We start from the raw sequence: 23712 nt of genomic DNA, 5'->3' as shown, positions 1-23712 counted from the left end.
CAGAGTGATCTATTTTAAGCGTTTATTAATTTTATTGTTATGACTATGATCAATGTCTCAGAAAATTAGAATATTATATAGGACCAGTTGATACTTTTGACAGTGTGGACAGTGTGCCAAGTCCTGCTGGAAAATGAAATTCGCATCTCCATAAAAGTTGTCGGTAGCAGAGGGAAGCAGGAAGTGCTGTAATATTTTCTGGGAAAACAAAACTGCACTGACTTCAGACTTGATATAACACAGTGGATCAAAGCCAGCAGATGACATGTCTCTCCAAACCACCTCAAGCAGATGGAACTGTGTGTCTCTCTGCTCTTCCTCCAGACTCTGGTCCTTGATTTCCAAATAAAATGCAAAATTTACTGATGATCAGTAACAGTATGGTGACTTTAATATTTGAACATGTTCTATTCACATCAATAGGCTACTTCTAGTAAGGTGAACATAATAGCCAATATTGAGGCCAATAAAAATAGAGGTTATGATCATATATTGTACAATAAAATAATTATTGTGACAAGCTTAGTAATTAGACGTTGCAGTATTAGAGGCTGTCAATTCTTACACACTTGTAGAAGAAGAGGGTTAAAGTAACCCTTTTGCAAATCTATCCCCAGATCTCTCATTCAAGGCAAGTTCACATTTGCTGAGAAAATGAAGTTATAAAATGTAGCTGTTTCTCTGTAGACCACAGATACTTCCCACACTTCTGCTGAAAACAGTCCAGATTGTGCTGCTCATACTGAACTCAACAGCAAGTCGTTATCTTTGTTATGACTGCATGACTGCATTAACATTCCATAAATGTCTAAGGGTCCCTCACACTATTGACGGGTTCTGTCGTTTTCTTTGGAAACTTTAAATAAGAAAACTTGTGAATCCAACACGAGATGGATAAATAATGCCTCTTTTATTAGGAGATCATCTTTTATGTTAACATATATAAGTTTCAAGTGTCCAGTAAAGTAGTTGGCACAGTACAGTACATAAATAAAACACATCAAACATAATTAAAACTACAAGAAACCATCTGTGTAACAACAAATGAAAAAGGCATACAAATAAAATAAAATTAAGCACTGTGAAAAAGGCAAATTATAACTGAAAACATAATTACTATACACAGCTTAATACAGAACTATTTTTTTAACATATGCTCACGTAACTAATAAAGTACAGGCATTAAGTTTTCCAGCTAACAACAACACTGACCAATATATATAAAATAAACATGTTGTAGCATTCCAGTAATGAACTTAAAGTAGTGTTAATAATATACTTCATGATATATTTAAATTTCTTTCCTCATTGTACAGACAGAGAGAGAGAGAGACCCAGGTCCAGGCACTGCCACAACCCTCTAGTGCAAACTTTGTCTTAAAACCATCTGTTTTTTTTTTTTTTTTTTTAGTGTTGTGCCCCTGTGATACAGCAATTGAACATAAACACTGAGGACAATGCCTCAGGATTGGCAGAGTTCATTTATGCAGCAGACTCATCCAGAATTTAGGATGCCAGACCCAGCAGAAATCCTCCAACGAATCCACTTGAAACAACAATGTTTCTCTTGACAAATTCTGTGGACTGTAAAGAAAGTCAAGATTTCAGAAAAACAAACATATTGTACAAAATTATAAAGCAGTTAGTGTTTTTAGACATGGCTTATTTCTATTTCAAATACAAGCTTTTAAAATGTAAAAACAAAAAAAAACTAAAATATTATCTGCAGCTTTTTATTATTATCTGAGCATCCACAATACATAAATGCATTTTAACAACACTGCATCAATATTAAACCACATATAAGATAAGCTACTCTATGTGTTTGTAGGTTTGTAGACACATGCTGATCAAGTGTTCAGTCTAAAAAATAAAGGTTATTCATTGAGAGTTAATAGGCTACAGCCTATTCCGGGAAGGCTTGGGAACCTTTCTGTAAGAATTTGATTTCATCCATCCAAAATAATATTAGTGAGGACAGATAATGATGATGTTATATGATTATTTCCAGATTACAAACACTGCTCCAAGTCATCCCAAAGGTCTATTACAGTACTCAATCACATCACAGTCCAATCACTCCACACACTTTTCTAATATTAGGCTCATATGTGGCTGTTCCAACAAAATCTGGAAGCTTTTTTTTTTTATACAGATGTCTGCAAACTTTTGGACCTACACCAACTGTACACCTGGATCCTACATAAAACAGTGGAAAATGTACCTCGTCGATAAAGGAATTTAACTCAGGAGCAGCTTTGTTGGCCTTTTTCTTCAGGTGCTTTTTCGCTTTATTAACATCTTTCTTTACTTTCTTCCAGTCGACCTCCACATAGCCGCTGTGATTGGCAATCTAAAAAAAAGGATTCACAATAAGATTCTGATGCAAACAAAGACAAATATTTCTATAATTAGCTCTGCATTGTTTAAAAATGTGCCATTGTCTTTACTTGCAACAATAAGAATCCTCCACCAACTGCAGTTGCAGCAATTTTCCCAACCTTCTGAAAGAGATATCCAGCACACCTAAAACAGACACAAAAACATACACAGACTTAAGAGATGTTATTTTAGCAATTTGACTGTTACAATAATTACATTCCACCGTTACTGTACAATATATGAACATAATCTTAATAATTTCTGCACATTATGTTTTATCTAGTGGGGTCTGCCCATTTACATGCATGAGACAGTGTGTTGCTCTTGGCTTTTTCTTTCATTTATTTAGGAAATTATTATTTTTTTAGATTTTAATTTCAATGTTAGTATATTTCTTAATAATTAAAAGTGTAATTGCTATAGTATGCTAATATATTAACATCATATGAGTGGCATAATAGTTGGCAATTTCCTAGACAGACATTAAGTTTAGTTTTGGACTTAGTATTCCTTCTAGGCTTAATCAAAGTTCAGGAAAACTATCCCAATTATTTCTGGGACAATTTATCCAAAAACAAAAATATATCATGTAAAGTTTAACTTGCAGTTATGCTCATACACTCAATTAATTTTTGTGTACATACAGTATATTAAACTGTGACAGGACAATGTATCTGCTGCTTAAGGACTTCTTCACAAGAAGGCAAACCAAAAAGAGAGACAGTCTCTTCTATTGTTCTATTTAAAGCATGCCTGCAGAAAACCACAATATAAATCAAATGATTTGAGGTTGTATCTGAAACTACACAAACTTCCATCCAGCTATCTATACTCACCAGCCTGTCATGCCCCCCATCATGAGCTGCGTCGCCACAGAGTACTTTTCAGCAATAGGTCCTGTATTGCTCCCAAAGACTCGACTCCACCACTGATGCCGTCTGGCATAGTCTGTGATATCCACCACCTCGTACAATTCATCCTCACTCTCTGCCTCTATTTATGGATGAAACAGGACAGTTTTAGAAAGACTTTGAATAACATAGGGGAGAATAAACAATGCAAGATAACATTTTACATGATCCAATTCAATATGTGCAAAATGGAGAAAAAACTGATTTAAATCAAGCACTCAAAAACATTAAGTAAAGAAGAAATAGAAAAAAATTCAACAAAAAAATTCAAACAAAACGACACTGTTGGGTAAAATATGTGTACCACTATTTTCCTTATGCATAAATAAACAGCTATTTTAACTGGACCACGCTAGAGACTGACCTTCTGATGTTTTTGAAGTGAACCTTGTTTTGAAAATATTATACAGAAATAGGAACGACTTCTAGGAACAAAAATCTATTTTAGGTTATTTTGGAAATACAGGTCCAGAAATTCGGTGTGAAGCGAACTTGGAGTGTAGTTAAACATGATACAGAGTACAAACTTTTCTTATCCATGCAAAGAAACCACTATTTTTACACCATAAACAAGCTCAAAGTTGCTCCATACTTCATTGGTAGAATTCTGAGGGTCCTGACATTTAAAATGAGACACTGAAAGCTTTAAAAGTGCACAGGCAGTTTATTAAAAACACTATTTATAGACACAGTACTATGAGGTAGGTCTCCAGTTCTCACAGGGTTTCTCCTTTAAATGTTATCAATATATTATTTTTTACCATAGCATGTGATTACATACACAAAGAGACGTGGTTATGTCAATAATCAATTTTATCGTACTTTTTTTTTATATTTCCCATTTCTCCTAATTTTTCCACCCTTTTAGCTGCTACTCGGCTGTATATCCCCCATCACTAGTGATGCCACAACAGGAGGGTGAGCAAGGCCAATTTTACTCTCTCAGGGCTCTGGCAGCTGATGACAAGCTGCATGACAGGGATTCAAACAAGCGATCTCCCAATAATAGTGGCAGCACTTTAGACTGATGGAACACTCTGTGCCTTGTATTGACCGAAATTAAAAAATATATTTTAAAATAAATTGGGCATATAATCCAGACCAACTCACAGTCAGTGTTTAAGATGAAAGCATATTGTTTTATTAGAATTTGCATTGAGAAAATGGTTAAAAATAAAATATTCGAAATAACATTTAAAAAAGAAAATACATGCACAGAAATAAGGACAAGTTTCTTTTGTGGGATTTTTTGTGAATTCAGGCCCGGACAGTTAAGAGTGACAGTAAAGACAAGCACTAACTTTTTTCACAACGAGCAAATAAAGAACTACACATTTTCTGATTTTCTGATTATGAACATTTAAGCAAAAATAAGCACAGTTACAAATTTAAGCTAGGTTAACTGTGAACTGTCTGCAGGTCATGCTGAATGCTGACCAGGTGATAATAACAGACGCAGGTTAGCGTGTGTTCTTACACTCCTACCGCTGCTTTTAAAACTAAAAAATAATTAAAATTAAGCTCATAAAGAGGCCATGTCCTGACTGAGATCTTCCACTGCAGTTTTAGGCAGCTGTGTTGCTGTTTATCACGTAACGCCGGGTGTTCTGTCGAGTTATGCTACCCATCGATAGGTGTTACCTAAAGGCACTGCGCATGCGCTACTTTACATCTTTTGATGGTTTCTCATGTTTTTTTTTAATAATAAATCTGTCTTTTGGGCATTAAACCAACTGGACTCACTGCCATTGCACAAAAGTGTAAATAGAAAATAATAATAATTAATAATTATTCTTTTTTTTATTACAAAAACAGTTTGTAATGACCTCTCCTTGCCATAACTTTACCATGATACAGTGATTCATGCAATCCAAATATACTAAACCAACATCTACTAGGACTTTTACAGGGTACATGCTCTAATATAGTGCATTTTTAAGTTAAATATACACTAGGGGAGCACGGTTTGACAGGGTGGCACAACTCGATAGAACACCGGTCTGAACACACACACACAGCTCTGTCCATCAGCTAACATTAAACAGGTATAGCGAGCTGACTGTTTAATAACACGCTTCATGTCCACCCCTGTGTCCAAACATAAACACTATTCTTCCCATAACTTAAATTATTCGAGTCTAAAAGTCCTTCTAAAAGATTAAATCAGAAATTTAATGCAGCTGTTTACCTTCTCCACGATCCGCCATTTTACGAGGCTACAGCAGTGTCGCGCATGCGCACCTCCCTGCACTCTTACACAAATACTCCACCTTCATTGATCGCACATTCGCCACCACAGTGTTTAAACAGATTTAAAACAGCGTTAGCTAATAAATGCGAGTAATTGTAAAATAAATATGTAATTATATCGGATGTAATTCGTCTATACTATCGTAAATGCCCTGGGGATGTTACCCTTGCTGTAGTTTGGTTTAAAATACTGGCAAAAGTAACAAATAGCCTTTTATACGTGTATTAATATCTATATGTAAAAAGAGTAGCTGTACTATTGCATTTCAAAATATTAGAACATCATTAAAAAGTATCTTTCAATGATATTATAATATTTTGAGATGCACTAGTACAGCTACTCTAGTAAACATAAACAATGACAGAAATAAAAGCTTAAATTTTTGTTGTTGTTGATTATGGATTACAGCCAACGAAAACACAAAAATCAGTATCTCAAAAAATCTGAATATAATCTGTATCTCCATAAAATATGTGAGCCAAAGCAAGCATGAAGTGCTGTAAGATTTTGTGGACTGTGTGTCTCTCCACTCTTCCTCCAGAGAGTCATGTCATCTGCTGGGCACATTATAGATTAAAGGGCACATTATGGAGGGTTCTGAATGCAGTGTCTGATATTTGCCACATTTCTCTTAATGTGTTTTGCAAGTTTTTGTTGCCATTAATGTTTGCACTCTACAATTTTTTAATTCTCAGTGAGATTGAGTTCAGGAATGGGACAGTGTAGGACATTCACATTTTTGTTTTGAGCCACAGCAAAAAGGTTAATTTATATAAAATAAAAAAACACTTGAGGATTGTAGTGTAAAGACATCCACTGACACTGATGATTTTTTCTTAGATTTTAAATAACATTTTATTATTTTATTGTTTATTCTATTATAATTCTGGTCTAAGTGATTCCTAAATGGTCAGTGAGTTTATTTAACTGTGACTGAGTGTGTCCAGCCCAAGGTGTGTTAAAAACTGTTTCCTGTTTCTCCACTCCAGCCCCGCCCGTCCTCTCATCAACAGACTTTTGGAAGAAACCAAAGTCACTGGAAAAGAGGGGGAGATCTGAGATTTTGAGGCATGATATTTAATATAATTAAAATAATATATTTCACCGTTCCTATTAAATTATGATTATTCACATTTATAACACACGTTTTAATACAATATAATATATAAATAATTTATTAAAACACATTAAAAACCTTTCGGGCAACAAAAAAACCCGAACCTAGTTTTGAATGGTCGTGGCTTCACTGATTCAATCGGTAACAACAAGATAGACGCCCTTTTTCCCGGGAGCTGCATGGAGTCTGCAGGGAGTCTAAAGTCTCGCTGTGATTTATGGGGAACAGTTATTCATATTGGGCGAAATAATCCAATATTTCTTCACTCTGGTGCTGAAGGTCCGCTGCGCTGCTTTTTACTGTGTTTCCCCTTTACTCTGGTTTTATTAAAAGCCCCTCAGTCTTAAAACAGCGGCACTAAAACAGGCGGAGCGGTGGGCCTACAGCACCAGTAGTGATTACCCTGCTGTAGAGTAGCGCGGAGGAGCTCTTTTAGTCCCGGTGAGTAATTTAGTTAGCTGACTGTTTCAGCTCTCGGTGAAACGCGGTTTTATGATACTAAGCTACCGCGTGGTAAGACTATTTTAAAGCGTGTTAATTGCGAATAACGCTGTAAGATAGCTAACGTTAGCGAGCTAGCGAATGGAGGATGGCTGGCTAAGCTAATTAGCTACAGTTAGCTCGATTACCTGCAGCAGTACCTGCTCGTTCATAAACAAAACACCCAGCGCTGTTTAAGGCTTCGCTCCCAGCATAGGGTGTTTTTTTTCTCCCTCAATCAGCAGCTTTTACACCACGCTGTAGTTCAGTCTTATTATGATACTAAGCTACCGCGTGGTAAGACTATTTAAAGCGTGTTAATGGCGAATAACGCTGTAAGATAGCTTACGTTAGCGAGCTAGCGAGTGGAGAATGGCTGGCTAAGCTAATTAGCTACAGTTAGCTCAATCGACTCGCTAGCTTGCTAACGTTAGCTATCTTACAGCGTTATACCTGCAGCAGCACCTGCTCGTTCAGAAACAATACACCCAGCGCTGTTTAAGAGCTGATTCACGAGCTTCTCGTTTCACTGAGAGCTGAAAGAGCCAGTTAGCTAACGGTAGTTAAACCTAACAGGACTAAAAAAGCTCCTCTCGGTACTCCGGTCTAATCCGGCAGCGTTTTTGTAGATGTTTAACTTCTGTATCTTATTAAAGTATGAAATTAAAGTATTTTAAGACTAAAGTATGGTAAATCTGGCTAATGTTAAAAAGTCAACTGGCTTTTTACCAAAACCCTTTTTTAGTTAATTTACACTAAATTAATTTTAGCGGTGTGTTCCCAAAAGACGAAAAAAAAAAAAGAGAGGGGAGGTGGGATGCAGGAACATGCGCATGCGCGAATTTTTAAATTTCGCACATGCGCAGATCGCCGACAAAATTAGCGGTAATCTGCGCATGCGCGAATTTTTAAATTTCGCGCATGCGCAGATCGCCGACAAAATTAGCGGCGATCTGCGCATGCGCGAATTTTTAAATTTCGCGCATGCGCAGATCGCCGACAAAATTAGCGGCGATCTGCGCATGCGCGAATTTTTAAATTTCGCGCATGCGCAGATCGCCGACAAAATTAGCGGCGATCTGCGCATGCGCGAATTTTTAAATTTCGCGCATGCGCAGATCGCCGACAAAATTAGCGGCGATCTGCGCATGCGCGAATTTTTAAATTTCGCACATGCGCAGATCGCCGACAAAATTAGCGGCGATCTGCGCATGCGCGAATTTTTAAATTTCGCGCATGCGCAGATCGCCGACAAAATTAGCGGTAATCTGCGCATGCGCGAATTTTTAAATTTCGCGCATGCGCAGATCGCCGACAAAAATTAGCGGCGATCTGCGCATGCGCGAATTTTTAAATTTCGCGCATGCGCAGATCGCCGACAAAATTAGCGGTAATCTGCGCATGCGCGAATTTTTAAATTTCGCGCATGCGCAGATCGCCGACAAAATTAGCGGCGATCTGCCGCTTCATTTGAAGTACAACTGTTTTGGCAGCTCGCGTCCGGCTTCTGGCTTGGGATGTGGCTGTGCACTTGGGCGCGTGCAATTCCACAGACGCTGAAACTGGATTTTATAAAAGCTTTCGTCGTGGATTTGACATGAAAAGGTAAGCTGATGTTATGTTGTGTTCTGATCTGTGCGGGCACTTAAACTAACTCCGGTAGACAACTAACTTACATAGCTAGCGTTTGTTATGTCTCCGGCTTTGTTTTCTGCAGTCCATGATTATTAGCTAAGGTGTTTAGTTTATTTTGACCCGAAACACGAGGCGCGAGACGCAGCATTCACTGCATTTTGCACTAACCGCGTGAATCCACTGTACGTGCAAGTTAGCGTTAAAGAACGAGTGAAAAAGACACACTCTTTTTTTTTTTTTTTTTAATCCTCACAGTTTCTGTCAGAAAACACTGAAAGAAAACTTCTCCTCTGTCTCTGTTTATACATCGATGGTTTGGGTTTAAAGCTGGGTTTGTTGTGCTGGATATTTGGTTAGGAGCAGGAGATTTTATAAGATGTGTGGCTGCATAATTGTGAACTGAGATCGCGGTCTGTAAAGTTACACCCGCAGCTAACCAGTGACTTTAAAAACCAAATAAACACAGCTGTTACTGGACTTGATGGGTTTTAAAACTTTAGTTAATTAATTTTAAAAGACTAGGCTACTAATGTTGGCCCTGCTGAGTCCAGCTGATCATCCAGAAATAAACATTACCTATGCTGGTCAAAAGCTATGTAAAGAGCTAACCTCACAGGGTGTGTTGTAATTTTAGATAGTATAGACTTTAAACATGTTACTAAAAATTAACACTGGACCGTGTTTTTAAATACTTGCCATTCTGGATGTCCTGAACATTTTCATGCAGGCCTGTGTGCTATAAAAATTATATTTTATTCATTCTATTTTATGTCGGTTAGTTTTATTTATTTAAAGTAGACCTGTAGATATACTTTATTGGTACAGCACTACAGTAACTGTTGTGTTTCTGTTCTGTAAAATCAGGCCCAGTTCCAAAAGACACAACATCCTCAGTGTCCTGGAGCTCCAGCTGAAGCACTGGAAAAAAAAAAGGAACACATCCAAGTTGTCCCTTATGTTTTTTTAATAAATGAATTATTATTGAAACAATGATTTAAAAACATACCAAATCAAAACTAAAAACTGTATATAAAATAAAATATTAGACAGAAACATTGTTACAATTCTCAGAGTACGCTGAGGCAGCCCGGCTTATATGCATTTTACAAAAGTTAGCCTAAAAAATAGTAGTTTAAAAATGTAAGATGATGAATATATATGTTAATACATTAATAGCTTAATATTATTACTCTATTTGTTCGTATGACTGACTTACTGGGGAACTAATTAAGGGACGGAAACACACACTGAAATGTGTTGGCAGTGCTGTTGCTAATTGTACTGAGTGTCTGCAGTGCACTGGGAGGATTTTGCTGGGTGCTTATTGTTTCTCAGGTGGTAAATCATGTTTGTTGTTGAAAAAAATAAACACAGTTGATTTTATCGGAGCACCAGTACCCAAACCCAACTGACTAAAACTTTCAATCGTAACCACCTTACACTTAACGATTGAGATGACACGACCGCAACGCAACTGCAGCTCGACTCTAGCCAGACTCTGGTGATTTTATCCTGACTCTGGAAATTTGTCTGCAACTGTGAAATCATTGGAAAATCGTTAGGTACCTGAACACTCTTCTCTCTTCACCCTTAATGTAGCAGCTACCCACTGGATAACTGTTTGCCTGTTCTATAGCGACTGTAATTTCCTTCTGTCTGTTTCTTACACTCTGTAGGTACTTACATATTTTTTTTATTGAACGTGGCAGCATGACGACAATCCCAAGTATTGCAAATGTTGGGATAAATTTCAACCAATTTAACTTTACTATAATGTGCTCTGTGTACTCTACAGGTACTTCTAAGGCAGCTAGTCGAAGGCGTGATTGAGGTCCATGCCAGAGCGGTTCTGCACTGAGACCTCAAGCCATAGGACATCCTGGTTCAGATGTACAGTTAGGAACCACGCCTTCATCTTCTGTTCTTCTGGTATGGGTTTTCAGTGAACTTCTTTGTAGAAGCTACCATTACTGAATAGAGATTCAGGTCAAAAACATTCCTTAACGCTCAGTCACTGGCTCTAATTTACTTTTCAGGACCTTCCTCATGAGTGGTTTACCCATGAGGCCAAATCATCCACAGTGTTGCAGATAGGAATCATCCTGCTGTGTGTGAGAGGTGACCCTTCAACACCAGCACAGAGATCACCTCAAAGAAGTCTCAGATCATCTCTCCACCATCTGCTCTACGACCCCTGGCTAAGTATACACCACGACACAGCCACCACATCAGGCACACCTCAGTCAGGTACCATATAAAACAACAGTAATAATAATAATAAAATCTATATTTTCAATCTCTAGTTTAGAGTGTTCTCTAGTAGAGCTGGGCGATTAATCGATTGTATAGATTAATTCGAAATTACAGTTAAGGACTGTGTTTTTATGAAAATCGATTTTCTCTGAGTTTTCATTTTCACCACAGACGCTCCACTGTGGGCACAGAGTGAGCTTAGCTAGCTCCCTCCATACCTCCCTCCCTCCCTCCCGTGCGCGCACAAACACACACACACACATACACAAAACACATGACGGCGGAGCTTAAGAGCAACTAGCTCCGTGATCTGGAGTTGGTTCGGTTTTGCGGACGTAGACCAAACAGGTCCTCGCTGAAAGGTGAACCAATTTATCACTATACCTTAAACAGAAGCATGTAGCGGGAGAAGTGCTGCTACCATAGTAATGAACTCAGCAGCAGCACTAGTTTACCATTCAACGTTAAACAAGGAACTGTCCCTGGCACATCTTCCAACCGTGTACCAGGTTCTGTATGCAGTACAAGTTAAGATGTGTTGCATATTCATGAGAAAAGATCATCTCATTTTATAGAACACTGGCACTTATTTAAAAGCTTTGTTTTGCAATTCTAGCCCAGTAGGGAAAAGTATTTACTTAAGAGCATATTAAATTGTACTTGTTTTCTATTTTCTACTTTGTAAGTTTTATCAAAAAAGGGCACCATTTTATTTATTTCTATTGCATTTAAGGGAACATTTTAAGTGTAAACAAATTAAATAAGAACTAGTTTTAACCATTTCTTTATCATCTTTAGTTTGATTTTTAGTAGGGGAAAAAAATTGATTTAAATCGAAAATTGGTTAAAAAAAAAAAAATCTACGATTTTTTTTGCGATATCGCCCAGCTCTATTCTCTAGTTCAGAGGGTTTTTTTATAAAACACACCTAAGGAAAATAGCAGGTATTAACAAAGCCATTGATTCCATACTTTTAAAAAGGTAATGATTTTCTTAAACTATATAAATGTTTTAATCGTTTTGTGTATTGTATGCTTTTAATTGCTTCCTGTTTTGTATTTGTGTTCATGTACTTAAGGCTTTAATCCTTTTATCTTGATATTGTTTATCTTTTGATGTTTATTAATTACTTAACTGTATTTATCTTTATGTAGTATACTGTTAGTGTTTTAATCCATACACTTTTTGTATATATTTCTTTTATTGCTTAGTTACTTGCTTTATTAATGGTTATTGTATTGGTGTTTTAGTCTTATTTTGGGCTTATATTCATTAAAAACATTTTAACGTTTGTCTTTTAGTGCTTTAATAAATTAATATTGTACTCGCCTTTTACTATTTCACTATTAATCTTTCTGTACTTAATTCTGATATTTATATATATATTTTTATTTGATTTTCTTGCAGCTTGGTATTACATTGTTTATTAATTGTATGTCTTTATACGGGATTTTATATTTGCATTGTATATATTTTTGTTTCATTTAATGTTTATGCTCTGTCTTTTTCAGATTTTTACATTTTTTAAATTTGTGTATTGACCCAAGGAGGATGGGTTCCTCTCAAGGTTTCTATCGCTCTTTCTGAGAGAATTTTCTTTGCCGCTGTCTCCTTTGTGCTTACTCAAAAGAGGTTTGGACAATTTTTTTTTTTTTTTTTTTATAACTGTTCTTAATTTTGTTTAATGACTCTACATTTCTTTGTCAATAAATGTTTTTTTTTATTGCTATCACTTGTGTCTGTTTATTTGATCACACTATCGCTAAGTTTCTTAATGTGTTTATGGAAAAAAATTAATTTTAATATTTTATTAAATGTGGATTTGATGCCCACATTCAACCACTTTTTTTAACACTGCAGCTAAACACTGAAAGAATCAATCAGAAATTATTGATTTATTATTAATGTAATGAACAGAAATGTTCTGAAGTTAAAAGCTGATTATCCCATGTGTCTCATATTCCCAAATATGATAAGATTGATAAGGTCATGTCAGCTCCCAGGACAATTTCAGTTTTGTATTTCAGTGAAAGTTATTCCTTTAATTGAATTTATATAAATAATGTATCTGGTAATATACAAAGGCTCTCAGTGTTGTTACACCTTTTTGTTATACTTAAAACCAAAGTGTAATTTTTCAACAACTCTCCTCTATGTGATGTTTGACCACTTAGGAATTACACTGACATTACTTATACAAGTCATGGGATAGTAGGTTTGAGGCTGATCATGAAGTGTTACCTCAATGTATTGGCCAGGAATTTATTATTGAAGGTTATTCATTCAAATTTATTGTGACCGGTGGCGTCTGTCTACAATTGTCTGTGCAACTCTGGCAAAATTCTGATCCACATACAGTGCAAGCGGCAAAAGTCAAGGAAAACAAAGCCTAATCCTTTTCTATGACTTTTAGTACGTAAGTGGTTTTTATATTTACACAAAAAACACAACTAGTTAATAAACACAAATAATGCTAGAAATTTGAATATTTATTTGAAGTACATACAACAGCATAATACACCGCTAGAGAAATATCTATATACAACTTTTAAAACGATTAAAGGTTTGGGATTTACATGTGCAAAATTAAGCCCTGCATACAGAAGTATACTGATAACTTTCTGATGCTTTAAAAAATAAGAATCAAATGAATCCAAGTCCAAAAGATAAGCATTAGCATTTCAGAAGTACTGTCCGAGGTCAGCATACACACTAGAAAAACAGTCTGCTTGTCTTACCAGGTTCCATGAGACCATCCAATAACATAAATCATACATTAATAAAACATCTGTTTTATTAGAAATACTTGTTCAAATTACTAATTAGCACCCACAACTCCACAGAGGTTGGAGGACCATAATTTAATACAATTATATATTTAAGTTACATCATTTTGAGCATATTACTACATTATTTTGCCTTTCAAAAAATGCCAAGTGAGCAAATCAAATCTAAAACTTTTTTTATGTTCCCCCTCTGCATGTGATACATAGAGATCAGTAACATCTTTCAGTAAAAATGGTCAGTAAAAACAATATGAAATTTGAAAAGGAAAACAATACAAGCTACAAAAAATGTAACTTTCAAAATAAATTCATGGTGATCACTTGATTATGACAGAAGTGGACACCTGCTAAAACCACATACCTATCCTTTTGGTTTGAGGTAAATCTGTCTACTACAAACCAAAATATACAATTACAGTAGAGGAATCCTGCTTTAAGATATTTGGCCTCAGATGCATCAGTATCACTTTACAATTAATTTATGTTTAACCATACTTATGTTAGAATGCCTCAACTAATTATTATTATGACACTAGTTAAGATATTAATTCCTACAAAATGTTAAAACTGATATCTCAATTCATCTTTATTTACAAATTTCTTAAGCATTACAATTTAGAAATGTTAAATAATATCTGAACTGGTGTCAATTAATTATTAATTGAGACATTACCACTTAATGTTTATTACAGTCATAAGTACTGTTATTTTTTACCCTGATTGTAAAGAGTTACACATGCATCAGTAGCTGGGTAGAACAATATGAATATGACTGCTGTCTAAATAAATTAAAAAGGCTTTTTTTTTACGGCAGCCTCACGCTGACACAGGGTCCCAAGCAGTGATGTCAGTAACGCGTTACTCTAATCTGACTCTTTTTTTTCAGTAACGAGTAATCTAACGCGTTACTATTTCCAATGCAGTAATCAGATTAAAGTTACTTATCCAAGTCACTGTGTGTTACTCTCTCTCTCCACCTCACACACACACACACACACACCGTATTCCCTTCCCCATCCCCCTCTGCTCTCCCCCAATCACGCGCGTCTCGCTTTCTCCCCTGTCTCTCGCTCTCTCTCTAGCGCTCGGCGTGTCTTTCCGCCCGTTCTCGGGCTCCCTATCTCGGTTTTTCCCGGTCGCGTCCCAATTCACTAGCCAGGGCAGCGGTCTGCACAGATCTGATTGGCAGAGGAGAGCGTTTGAAGATTTTACACCACACGGTCTTCAAGTTTCCCGTGCTGCAGAGCGCGTATACCGTAAAGACAAGAAAAGTTCCGGTGCTTTAAATGAACACTGTCAGAATTAAATCCTTCTCAGTAGTTTATCGGTTTGGGTCGGCATTGGACAACGTCTGGGTCCGGACCCGGACCGCAGTCCGCATATGTGATCCCTAGCCTAGACCATATACATGGGTGTGTTTTACAAAACCACTCCTTGCTGCCCTGCAGAGAACAACAGGTTCAATGTTCAGTTTTAGTGTTAAACATGTCAGGTCAAGAAAGACTTTCAATATTTTATATATGTTTTTATAAAAACAAGTATTTGTTAAGTGAAATCAAGAAAGACCATATTTTATTTTTTATAAAAAAAATTATTTATGTTAAGTTAATTCAAGAGAAATGGTCTTTTATTTTTATGATTTTTTTTTTTTTCAGGAAATAGTTCAACTTTAAATGTCTAGAGATACATTGATGCTGTTAAAAATGCTTTTTCCAATAAAGGGAGTATTGGCAAAACTGGTTATAATTTTTATGTTAAGGGGGCGGGACGTGGTGTGTGCAGCTGCTTAAAGTAACTAATAAAGTAACTTGTAAAGTAACTTAGTTACTTTTAAAATCACTTTTTAAAGGAGTAATCAGTAATCTGATAACTTTAAACAAAAAGTTTTTGGGCTGTACAGCTCTAGAAAAAAAATTAAGAGACCACTTCAGTTTCTGAATCAGTGAAAAAATTCAAGCAGTTCAGCTTGATTTGAAACTCATAATTTTTGAGTGGTCTCTTATTTTTCCAGAGCTGTATATATAGGCCTACAGTGTGAATGGAAATCTATCCATCTCAATACATTTTGATCAGCACATCTTTTCTCCAAAAGAGGAAATGCAATTGCTGGGTCCCAATTAAGGCTTCTGTGTATTACAGAACATAATGGCACAGATCCACCCTCTTCTAACTTTCCACTCATATTACTTTAAATTCAACGTTTAAAGAACTGCATTTAATGAATAGTAATCCATCTATTTCCACATCATTTTTCTTGCTGGTCAGGGTAATGTTGGGACCAGGGCATACCCAAATCATTGTCTGCAATGCAGGGATACCTCTAGAACCATTCAGTCACACCTTAGGGGCAGTTTAGCATAGTCAATTCACCCAATGCATTTTTGGGAAGAAATACACAAGCAAATTCCTCACAGCCAGTGATCAGAGCCTACAAGGGAATCAAAAAACCTTCACTGCAAATGTTCTTCACAATCAACCAGGTTTCTCTATGGAACCAAACCTGATGCTTATATGGCATCATATAAAGAACATTTGAATCTCTTTAAATTTAAGAGTATAGTTATGAAAAATATCAATGCTGGCTCTATCAGATGCTTCCAAAACTCCAACATTTCAGTGTAAAATAAATTGTCTCTTTCTTCAATATAAGGTCTAACTTTCTACTTAATTGTTCTGAGATTACATGGAACGAAACTGCATCGTCTGTCAGCTTTGTGTACAGAATCATTTTCAGATCGATGATAGCCGCTTACTTAATGGATGATATTGATTTCAAGTTGATTTCCAGGGTAGGAGCTTGCAGGTGAGCATGAATTGTGGTGTAATGAGATGAAAATGTCTATAAGCACAGATGGCGGTTTTGTGTTCATTCTAAAGACATGATATTAGGTAGTGCTGAGTCACCCACTTCAATCTCACAACTGTTGCCTGCCAATGATTTTAGTCTTTGTTATGACTATAAGTCTTATTTGCTATTGATTCCCTATTGTTTGCCATGTCTGCTATTTTTTTGCCCTTCCTTTTATCCAGTACAGCTTTCCCCTTTGTGCACTGCATGAATCCATAGTGCTGTAAAACTGCCCTTTTTATTCAAGATAAAAAAAGCAACTGTTATTATAAGTATCTTAACTTTTCCTCAGGGAGGTTTCAGTAACATATTCCTGCCTGAGTTTTTTCTGGCTCACAAATCAAGGCAGTTTATTTTTTACGATCTTCCTGTCTGCAAACAATCAGACCAGAATGGTGTTGGCCACGATGTAAAATGATAAATATATTTGGCCATTACATAATAAAATGCCTTATTAATGTTCCTGTCAGCCTTTGGCCCTTGTTTTATACGTAAGTGCAGATGATTTCTTGGCCTTGGCCTCCACCTCAACCTTTTCATTCAAATCCAATTCTAGGTTTCATGAAATGTCAATTTTTGGCAGTTCTCACTTTTTGACATAATGGAAAATTGTCTTTCTTTAGATTGTCAAAATGTAAGAGAAATGCTCCAAAATAGTTTTGCACTGAAAGGGATTTTTTTTTTTATTCCCCTGTAAAGTTGACATATTTGAGATGTCTTTCACACACACAAAAACATCTGTCTGTTACAGTATGAGTAAATGAGCCTTTTTAGTGAATAACCATAAATTGACCATCAACCTTTTTTTTAATGTACATTAAACAAAACTAAAATGTGCTTTATTGGCTTACATTTCTACATTCATGAAGAAAATAGTAAAGACTTTACAAAGTCAATGTTTTTTCTGTTGAATTCAGTAAATTAAAAAGAATTATGTCTTAATTGCATAGCCAGTTTTACATGGTGCTTGTTTACTGTAGAGAATTTATTCACATATTTACACTTAAAAAAATAAACAAAATGTGTCATTTGTCCAGGGGTACCCAGTATTTTTGCATGATTGTATTAGGACAACCTCTGACAAACCTTTTTTTTTTTACTGTAAAATGAGAACAAATACTAAAAATCAGAAGAAATAATCACTTATACTTGTAAGTGCTTCTTTGGCTTTGATTTTATCACCTTATATGACCTGCCTCTTACACCTTGTTTTACTTCTGTCCATGGACTATAGTGGACGGGCATTATTTATTTCTCAATCCATTTCGGTGTTCTGACAATATGTTCTACTTTGTCAAATTACCCTAGTGTGTTATTTTTTGATAGTTAAAAAGACAAAATAAAGCAAATGTATAAAGAAACGAAAAAAGTAGGCTTTTTGGAAGCCTACAATAAATATTATAGAGGTTATAAGAAACCATAAAAAGGTCAGTGCTTGCGCAGTTCCCAGAAGTAGCACATATGGATGCTTAGCACTCTATGATCCATGTGGCATGGCTATTAATATAGATATCCTGTTATCATGTTTAAGGATTCAAAGAGATTTTATTGTCATTTCACATCACGTGTGGTACATGAGGTGGAACGAAATTTGTATTCCCGTGGTCCAGTTTACACCCAAAGGGCAATTTAAAATCAACAAATATAAAGACTAAATAAAATAGAGTAAAAATACAAGAATAAAATAGATAAATATATATCTATCAACTGTATTTCTTTCACATTTTTGGAAAATCCTAAAATCTTTCCTCTGATATTTAAAGAACGTATATTTTACAATAAATTTAAATAAATTGGCGTGTAAAGACAGTGGTACGTATTTCATTTTTCCAAGATTTTTAAATCGGTTTCTTTTCCATTTATTGTATTTTTTTGTTTAGTTTTTTAAACGTTTTAAAGAAACGCAAAAAAGAATTATGCAATAACCTACACAACTTTAGTGTAAAAAAAAGGGAGTGAAAACAAACCGTTTATAATAAGCGGAACTGGCAACTGCACCCAGCGCGCAGCCTATCAGCGTCTCTGTGTATAGTTGAGACTTTGGATTGACAACCGTCTCAGCCAATGAAACCTTTCAAGGCCGCGTAGCGTCATCATAATACAGCCGCGTTGGCCAATCGGAGAGGGCGAGCGGAGAGCGTAAAGTTGAGGGTTTGTTTTTTACCCTCCCCCTTTAAAGTTTATGAAAAAGAGGGATCCCGAGACAAGGCCGGTCACGTGTCCGCGTACACGGCTCACCATTGGCTGCGGCGGCGGAGGAGGCGTTCCCGAAGCGACGGCGTGGGTTCGCTTGAGTGACACAATTATAACAAGTTTGAGCTGGAGAGCGAGGGCCAACTTTACCGTAGCGACACTAACGGTTCTTCGCGGAAACCGGAGCGGTTGTCGGCCTGCACGCCCGCTGCAGTACCGCTGGGAGTAGGAGAGGAATTTGCGCGGAAAACAATGTGAGAAAGAAGGAGCTGCTGCTGAAGGAGAGTCTCTTTTCCTGACGGATTTGCCACCTTATTCTTTCGGGTCTGGGATCGGCGCGGACGTGCCGGCGGCGCTGGTAGACTAATCTGGCCGAGTTCCTCCCCCGCTCGCCCCGCTTGCCCTATGAAATCGTGCGGGGTGTCGCTGGCCGCTGCAGCCTGCGCTGCTGCTCCGAGCCTCGGCGCTGCTGGCGATGATGATGAGGAAAAGAAAATGGCGGCGCGAAAAGCGAGTGAAACCGAAGAGGACTTTCCAAAGCTCAGCGCGCAGGAGAGGGAGCGCCTGGTCGCCATTGACAGGTCCGATAAACCCTGAGTTTCAGCCCGACTCTGGCTGTCTGATTTTATTTAGCGCTTCTGTGCAAAAGTCGTGAAAAAGAAACAACGCAGTGCAACTAAAGTAACACGGAACCGCCTGTGTGTGTGTGCGCGCTTATGTGTGTGTGTTGTCCTCTACTTGCAGCTCACTGTTTGGATTTCAGAGGCTTCATGAAGATGGCGCCAGAACGAAGGCCTTGCTGTTAAAGGTAACTAACTAACGTTATAGCTGAACACACACTCCGCTCTGAAGTGCACTCAGCGTTCAGCTATCACTCCCCACTGAGAGAGATAGAGAGAGAAAGAGTTAACCTAGCTTTAGCTTAACTGAGTTTATCTGTGTTAACCCCTTAACTGGCCGGGATTTTTGTCAATTTTCTGCTTGACATTACACCACTAACTTAAATCTTTAAAAAAAATTCAATTTAAGCATTACATAAAAAGCTTTCATGTTTATTAAGGGACATTACTAAAAACGATATTTATAATTGTCATTGAAAATATATTTAAATAAAAAAGTAGTCAGCTAATGTCAAAATATAATGAGTAAAAAATGAAATTGTATATTTGATATTTGATTAAAAATGAATTTTTAAAATGAAGTATTTTCCTAAAAATACAAATCAAACAGTTCGTGTCCTCCAAACCTTTAGTTTCGTTATGATTGTCTAGTTTGGGTAAAATGCAGGATTTGGATTTGATTCCTGTTACTGATCTGGAATTATTAAGTGAAGTACAGAGTGAACTGGCAGAGTCCAGACCAAGTGTCCTGTAGGAGATTTTATAGCCCTCAAATTTTCAGAATGTAAATAAGTTATTTTACAGCATGAAAAATGTGGTTGTATTAACTACACCTGTAGCCTGTAAGTTATACGGGACAAGACATGTTAAGGGTTAATTTTTGTGTCTGTATGTCTCGAGTATTTATTTTTTTTCAAACAGTCTTATTCTTATGTTATTATTCTGTTATATTATATCTTATTTTACAAACAGTCTTATCTGGGTCTTCACAGTCTACTGTTTTGCTGGAGCTGCTGCTGCACTAATCAGAGACGTATTTAGCTAGCTAGTTAACTTAGCAGCCTTAGTTTATTGCTCAGCAGCTAGCCTAGCTAGCGTTAACGTTAATCTAGCTACTTAACCCAGAGATGTGCTGTGCTAGTGGAAGGTGTGTGGACATATGGCCCTAGCCAGTTTAGCCACTTCGAGTCGTTTGTGGCTTGTGCTAGTTTCTGTAATGACTAAAGGAGTGTCGGTGCAATATTGGTGAGCTAACAGTGAGGATAAACACTTGTGTGGCGAGTCCTGTTGGCCTTAAATGACAGCAGCGCTAGCTTAGCTAACCTAACACAGTATTTAACTGTTAGTTAGCTAACCTAGTTAGAGTTATAAGTGAACACACACACAGACACTCCGCTCTGAAGTGCCCTCAGCGTTCTGCTATCACTCCCCACACAGAGAGAATTAGTTAGCCTTTGCTAAACTGAGTTTATCTGTCTTAATTTTTGTGTCTATATGTCCGAGTATTTTTTACAAGACAGTATTATTTATTCTGGGTCTTCAGTTTTTACATTAAATCTACTTATTGTCTATTGTTTTGCTGGAGCTGCTGCTTTACTTATCAGAGACGTAACCTAGCTAACTAGCTAGCCACATTAGTTTATAGCTTACCAGCTAGCCTAGCTGACGTTATCGTTACTTAACGTAGCTAGAGATGTGCTTTGCTAGTGGAAGGTGTATTAACATATTTCCCTAGCCATTTTAGCTATTTTGAGTCGTTTGTGGCTTATTTATGCAAGTTTCTGTAATAACTAAAGGGGTGTCAGTGCAAAATTGGTGAGCTAGCAGTGATGATAAACACTTGTGTGGCGAGTCCTGTTGGCCTTAACCCTTTCAGACATGACTTTTGTTCTAGTGATGAAAATATAACAATATATAACATATTTTCATTATTTCTAACCAGTAAAAACTCATAACATGAAGGGAAAAGGTGTTTGCTCTTCCACATTAGCTGGGGTGCTACCATGCTTTGCTTCAGTGTACAGATTTTTAGTTTTCCAGTTACAGGTAAGCTAACTAGCTATCTAGAGGTGGTAGTAGTGCATTTGTGCATTTCCGATATGTGCAGTTTAAATATATTTAGCTTAGCTATAATATATGTTTAGGTAACTTAACTAGCTAAATTCGAATTTTGATTAGCTAGTAAGAAAGGGTGAGATATATGGCCCTAAAAACATAATCCATACGATATGGCACACCCCTACTAGTAAGAATATAATTGGAATTAAAAGCGTTTTTTTGCTGGTCAGAAAAGCAGTGTTAAAGTAAATATAGATATCTGTAACTGGTGATTTTAATAGAAACCTGAACATTTAATTCAAAATAAGAGAGCACAACCTCCCTGATGGCAAAGAAATTTGAATAATGTTAACTATTTTTTGGTTGCTTTAGCTAACCTACATCTTTTAAGGTTAGGGATGGAAAAAGAAACCCTAAAACAAAGTCTTCCTCTTCCTCTGTAAAGGCTGTCTAGCTAACTATACCTGTTTATATAGGAGATATATATTTTATTTTAACCCACACACCCTGATTGCAGTATTGTTGGCATTGTATAGCTAAAGCTTGCTAAGTAGCTACGTTCATTAGTATAGAGCAGCATTTTAATGTTAATCATTGTCTAACTTGCAGTGTTTGTAGCAGGTGGACCGCTCCCTATTTAAGAACTTTGTTGAGTAGCCTGCCTCTTTCTCTTTGTTTCTTCTGTCATATTAGCCAGCTGTGTTTGAGTACACTAGTATTTACATCTGCTTAAAAATGGTTCTAAGATATATTTATTTGTTTGATTTTTTTGTTTGTTTACAAACTCCTAGCTGTAATAGAAATGCACAATTATGTGCACATCATCTGTTTTTTGACCTTTTAAAGTCTGGTCCAGTGCAGGCCCTTAACTTAGCTGTACAGTTGTATTGAAAGGAAATTTTTTAGTTTTTCTTTTTCTGGTAGTTAGTTAAATAATTATTAAAAAAAATAATCGGAAAACATTTCATATTGCTCGCTGTGCTGTTTTGCACTGTAGTGGCCATACAGTCATCGAGACCACTGTTCATTAACGTAACAGCTTCTTTTCACAGTCCTCCTGGTAATTACCCTGGTATCACACCAGGTCTGATGCAGGAAAATTGCTGTGTTCACACTTAACCCTTTTACAATTAAGTACCAGTAAATGCCTGGGTAAGGGTGCATGGGTAATTTTTGTAGTGCAATGATAGTGTTTTACACCTGTGGGAATTTCTACAGAAAGCATTTAGTTGCATTTACACTTTCTCGTTCATTGTTTCTTCTGAAATCAAGTGTTTAAAAAAAAAGAGTTTATCCTGCTTTTGTTTAAAGTTACGGTCACTACTGTCCAGGAAATACTCCACAGCTCAATGCTTGTGGCTTTATATCCCTATATCCCATTATTGGCATTATGCATAGTGCCATCCAGAGAGTCCTTTTCTATTGGTAATAATTTTCTACAGGGGCTGGACAAGCTCTGGTGTGCATTTACCCTTCTGTGTCAGCAGTGGATGCAGCTTAAAGTAGTTGAATTGTTTCATTAAAAAGGGTGTTCAAAAACATTGACATATAAACTAATAGTAGTATAGTCCACTCTACATGTATGGAGGCTCTGTTGTTAAAGCACTGGTCATTGGGCGACTGCATCATTTTTACGAAAACTCCTTATTAAATCAATTAATGGTTCTTCTATGCCATGACTCATATAACTCTTTGTATTTTCACTTCATTTTTAGGCCATTCGCTGCTATGATGCCTACATCCTAAAAGCTGAAGGAAAAGTTGAACCTGAGGTGTTTTGCCAATTGGGGCATTTCAACCTTTTACTAGAAGATTACCCTAAAGGTGAGACACTCTTCAGATCCTTTTAGTTATTTGTTTTGGGTTCATTGCTCTTAGGCATGTTACAATAATTGGTCTGAGATATTGTCATTTTAAAACAGTAGAATGCCTTTAAGTTAAGAATATTTAGACATTAAATAATTTCAAATATTCTAAAGAAATAAGAAATATAACACATGGCTTATATCATTAGGTGTGTAGGATGATATATTGTCACATAAATTATTGTGATAATGATAGTAATTTAAAGACAGTATTATTCCAGTGATACTATGATATATTACTATGCAATAACACTATTTTAAAAATCCATGTACTTGGAATTATTAAGAATATATAGAAAGTGTAATGTAAATA

General features: G+C 36.5%; 2 protein-coding genes and 1 long non-coding RNA gene across 5 annotated transcripts in view; 2 read left to right on the top strand and 1 right to left on the bottom strand.

The window, feature by feature from the left end:
* Nucleotides 1-891: 891 nt before the first annotated feature.
* Nucleotides 892-5585, bottom strand: fundc1 (FUN14 domain containing 1). Its single transcript, XM_007227821.4, has 5 exons — nucleotides 5482-5585; nucleotides 3219-3375; nucleotides 2451-2526; nucleotides 2225-2353; nucleotides 892-1584 (listed from the first exon to the last, which is right to left on the bottom strand). The coding sequence occupies exons 1-5, from the start codon at nucleotides 5498-5500 to the stop codon at nucleotides 1507-1509; spliced, it is 459 nt and encodes a 152-aa protein (XP_007227883.1). The 5' UTR covers nucleotides 5501-5585; the 3' UTR covers nucleotides 892-1506.
* Nucleotides 5586-6829: 1244 nt separating this feature from the next.
* Nucleotides 6830-12758, top strand: LOC107197715 (uncharacterized). Its single transcript, XR_007441110.1, has 3 exons — nucleotides 6830-8746; nucleotides 10572-10705; nucleotides 10813-12758. It is a non-coding gene; the product is annotated as an uncharacterized LOC107197715 (long non-coding RNA).
* Nucleotides 12759-18934: 6176 nt separating this feature from the next.
* Nucleotides 18935-23712, top strand: part of kdm6a (lysine (K)-specific demethylase 6A) — a 53525-nt gene continuing 48747 nt past the window's right edge. For all 3 annotated transcript variants that reach the window (XM_049484557.1, XM_049484558.1, XM_022680593.2), the window contains exons 1-3: nucleotides 18935-19437; nucleotides 19601-19664; nucleotides 23250-23358. In XM_049484557.1, coding sequence (XP_049340514.1) covers nucleotides 19262-19437; nucleotides 19601-19664; nucleotides 23250-23358 — 349 coding nt within the window. In that variant the 5' untranslated portion in view covers nucleotides 18935-19261. The remainder of the gene's footprint in view (nucleotides 19438-19600; nucleotides 19665-23249; nucleotides 23359-23712) is intronic.

This window comes from Astyanax mexicanus, chromosome 11 (genome assembly GCF_023375975.1).
Source record: "Astyanax mexicanus isolate ESR-SI-001 chromosome 11, AstMex3_surface, whole genome shotgun sequence".
Lineage (NCBI taxonomy): Eukaryota > Metazoa > Chordata > Actinopteri > Characiformes > Acestrorhamphidae > Astyanax > Astyanax mexicanus.
Note: the sequence above shows the minus strand (reverse complement) of the source record. Positions and strands in the feature narration are given on the sequence as shown.

Excerpts from the sequence above, each read along its gene's own strand:
- fundc1 (XM_007227821.4), bottom strand. Across the intron at positions 2,354-2,450 it reads GAGGATTCTTATTGTTGCAA|ATTGCCAATCACAGCGGCTA; the intron begins GTAAAGACAATG and ends CCTTTTTTTTAG. Across the intron at positions 1,585-2,224 it reads TAAATTCCTTTATCGACGAG|TCCACAGAATTTGTCAAGAG; the intron begins GTACATTTTCCA and ends CTTTCTTTACAG.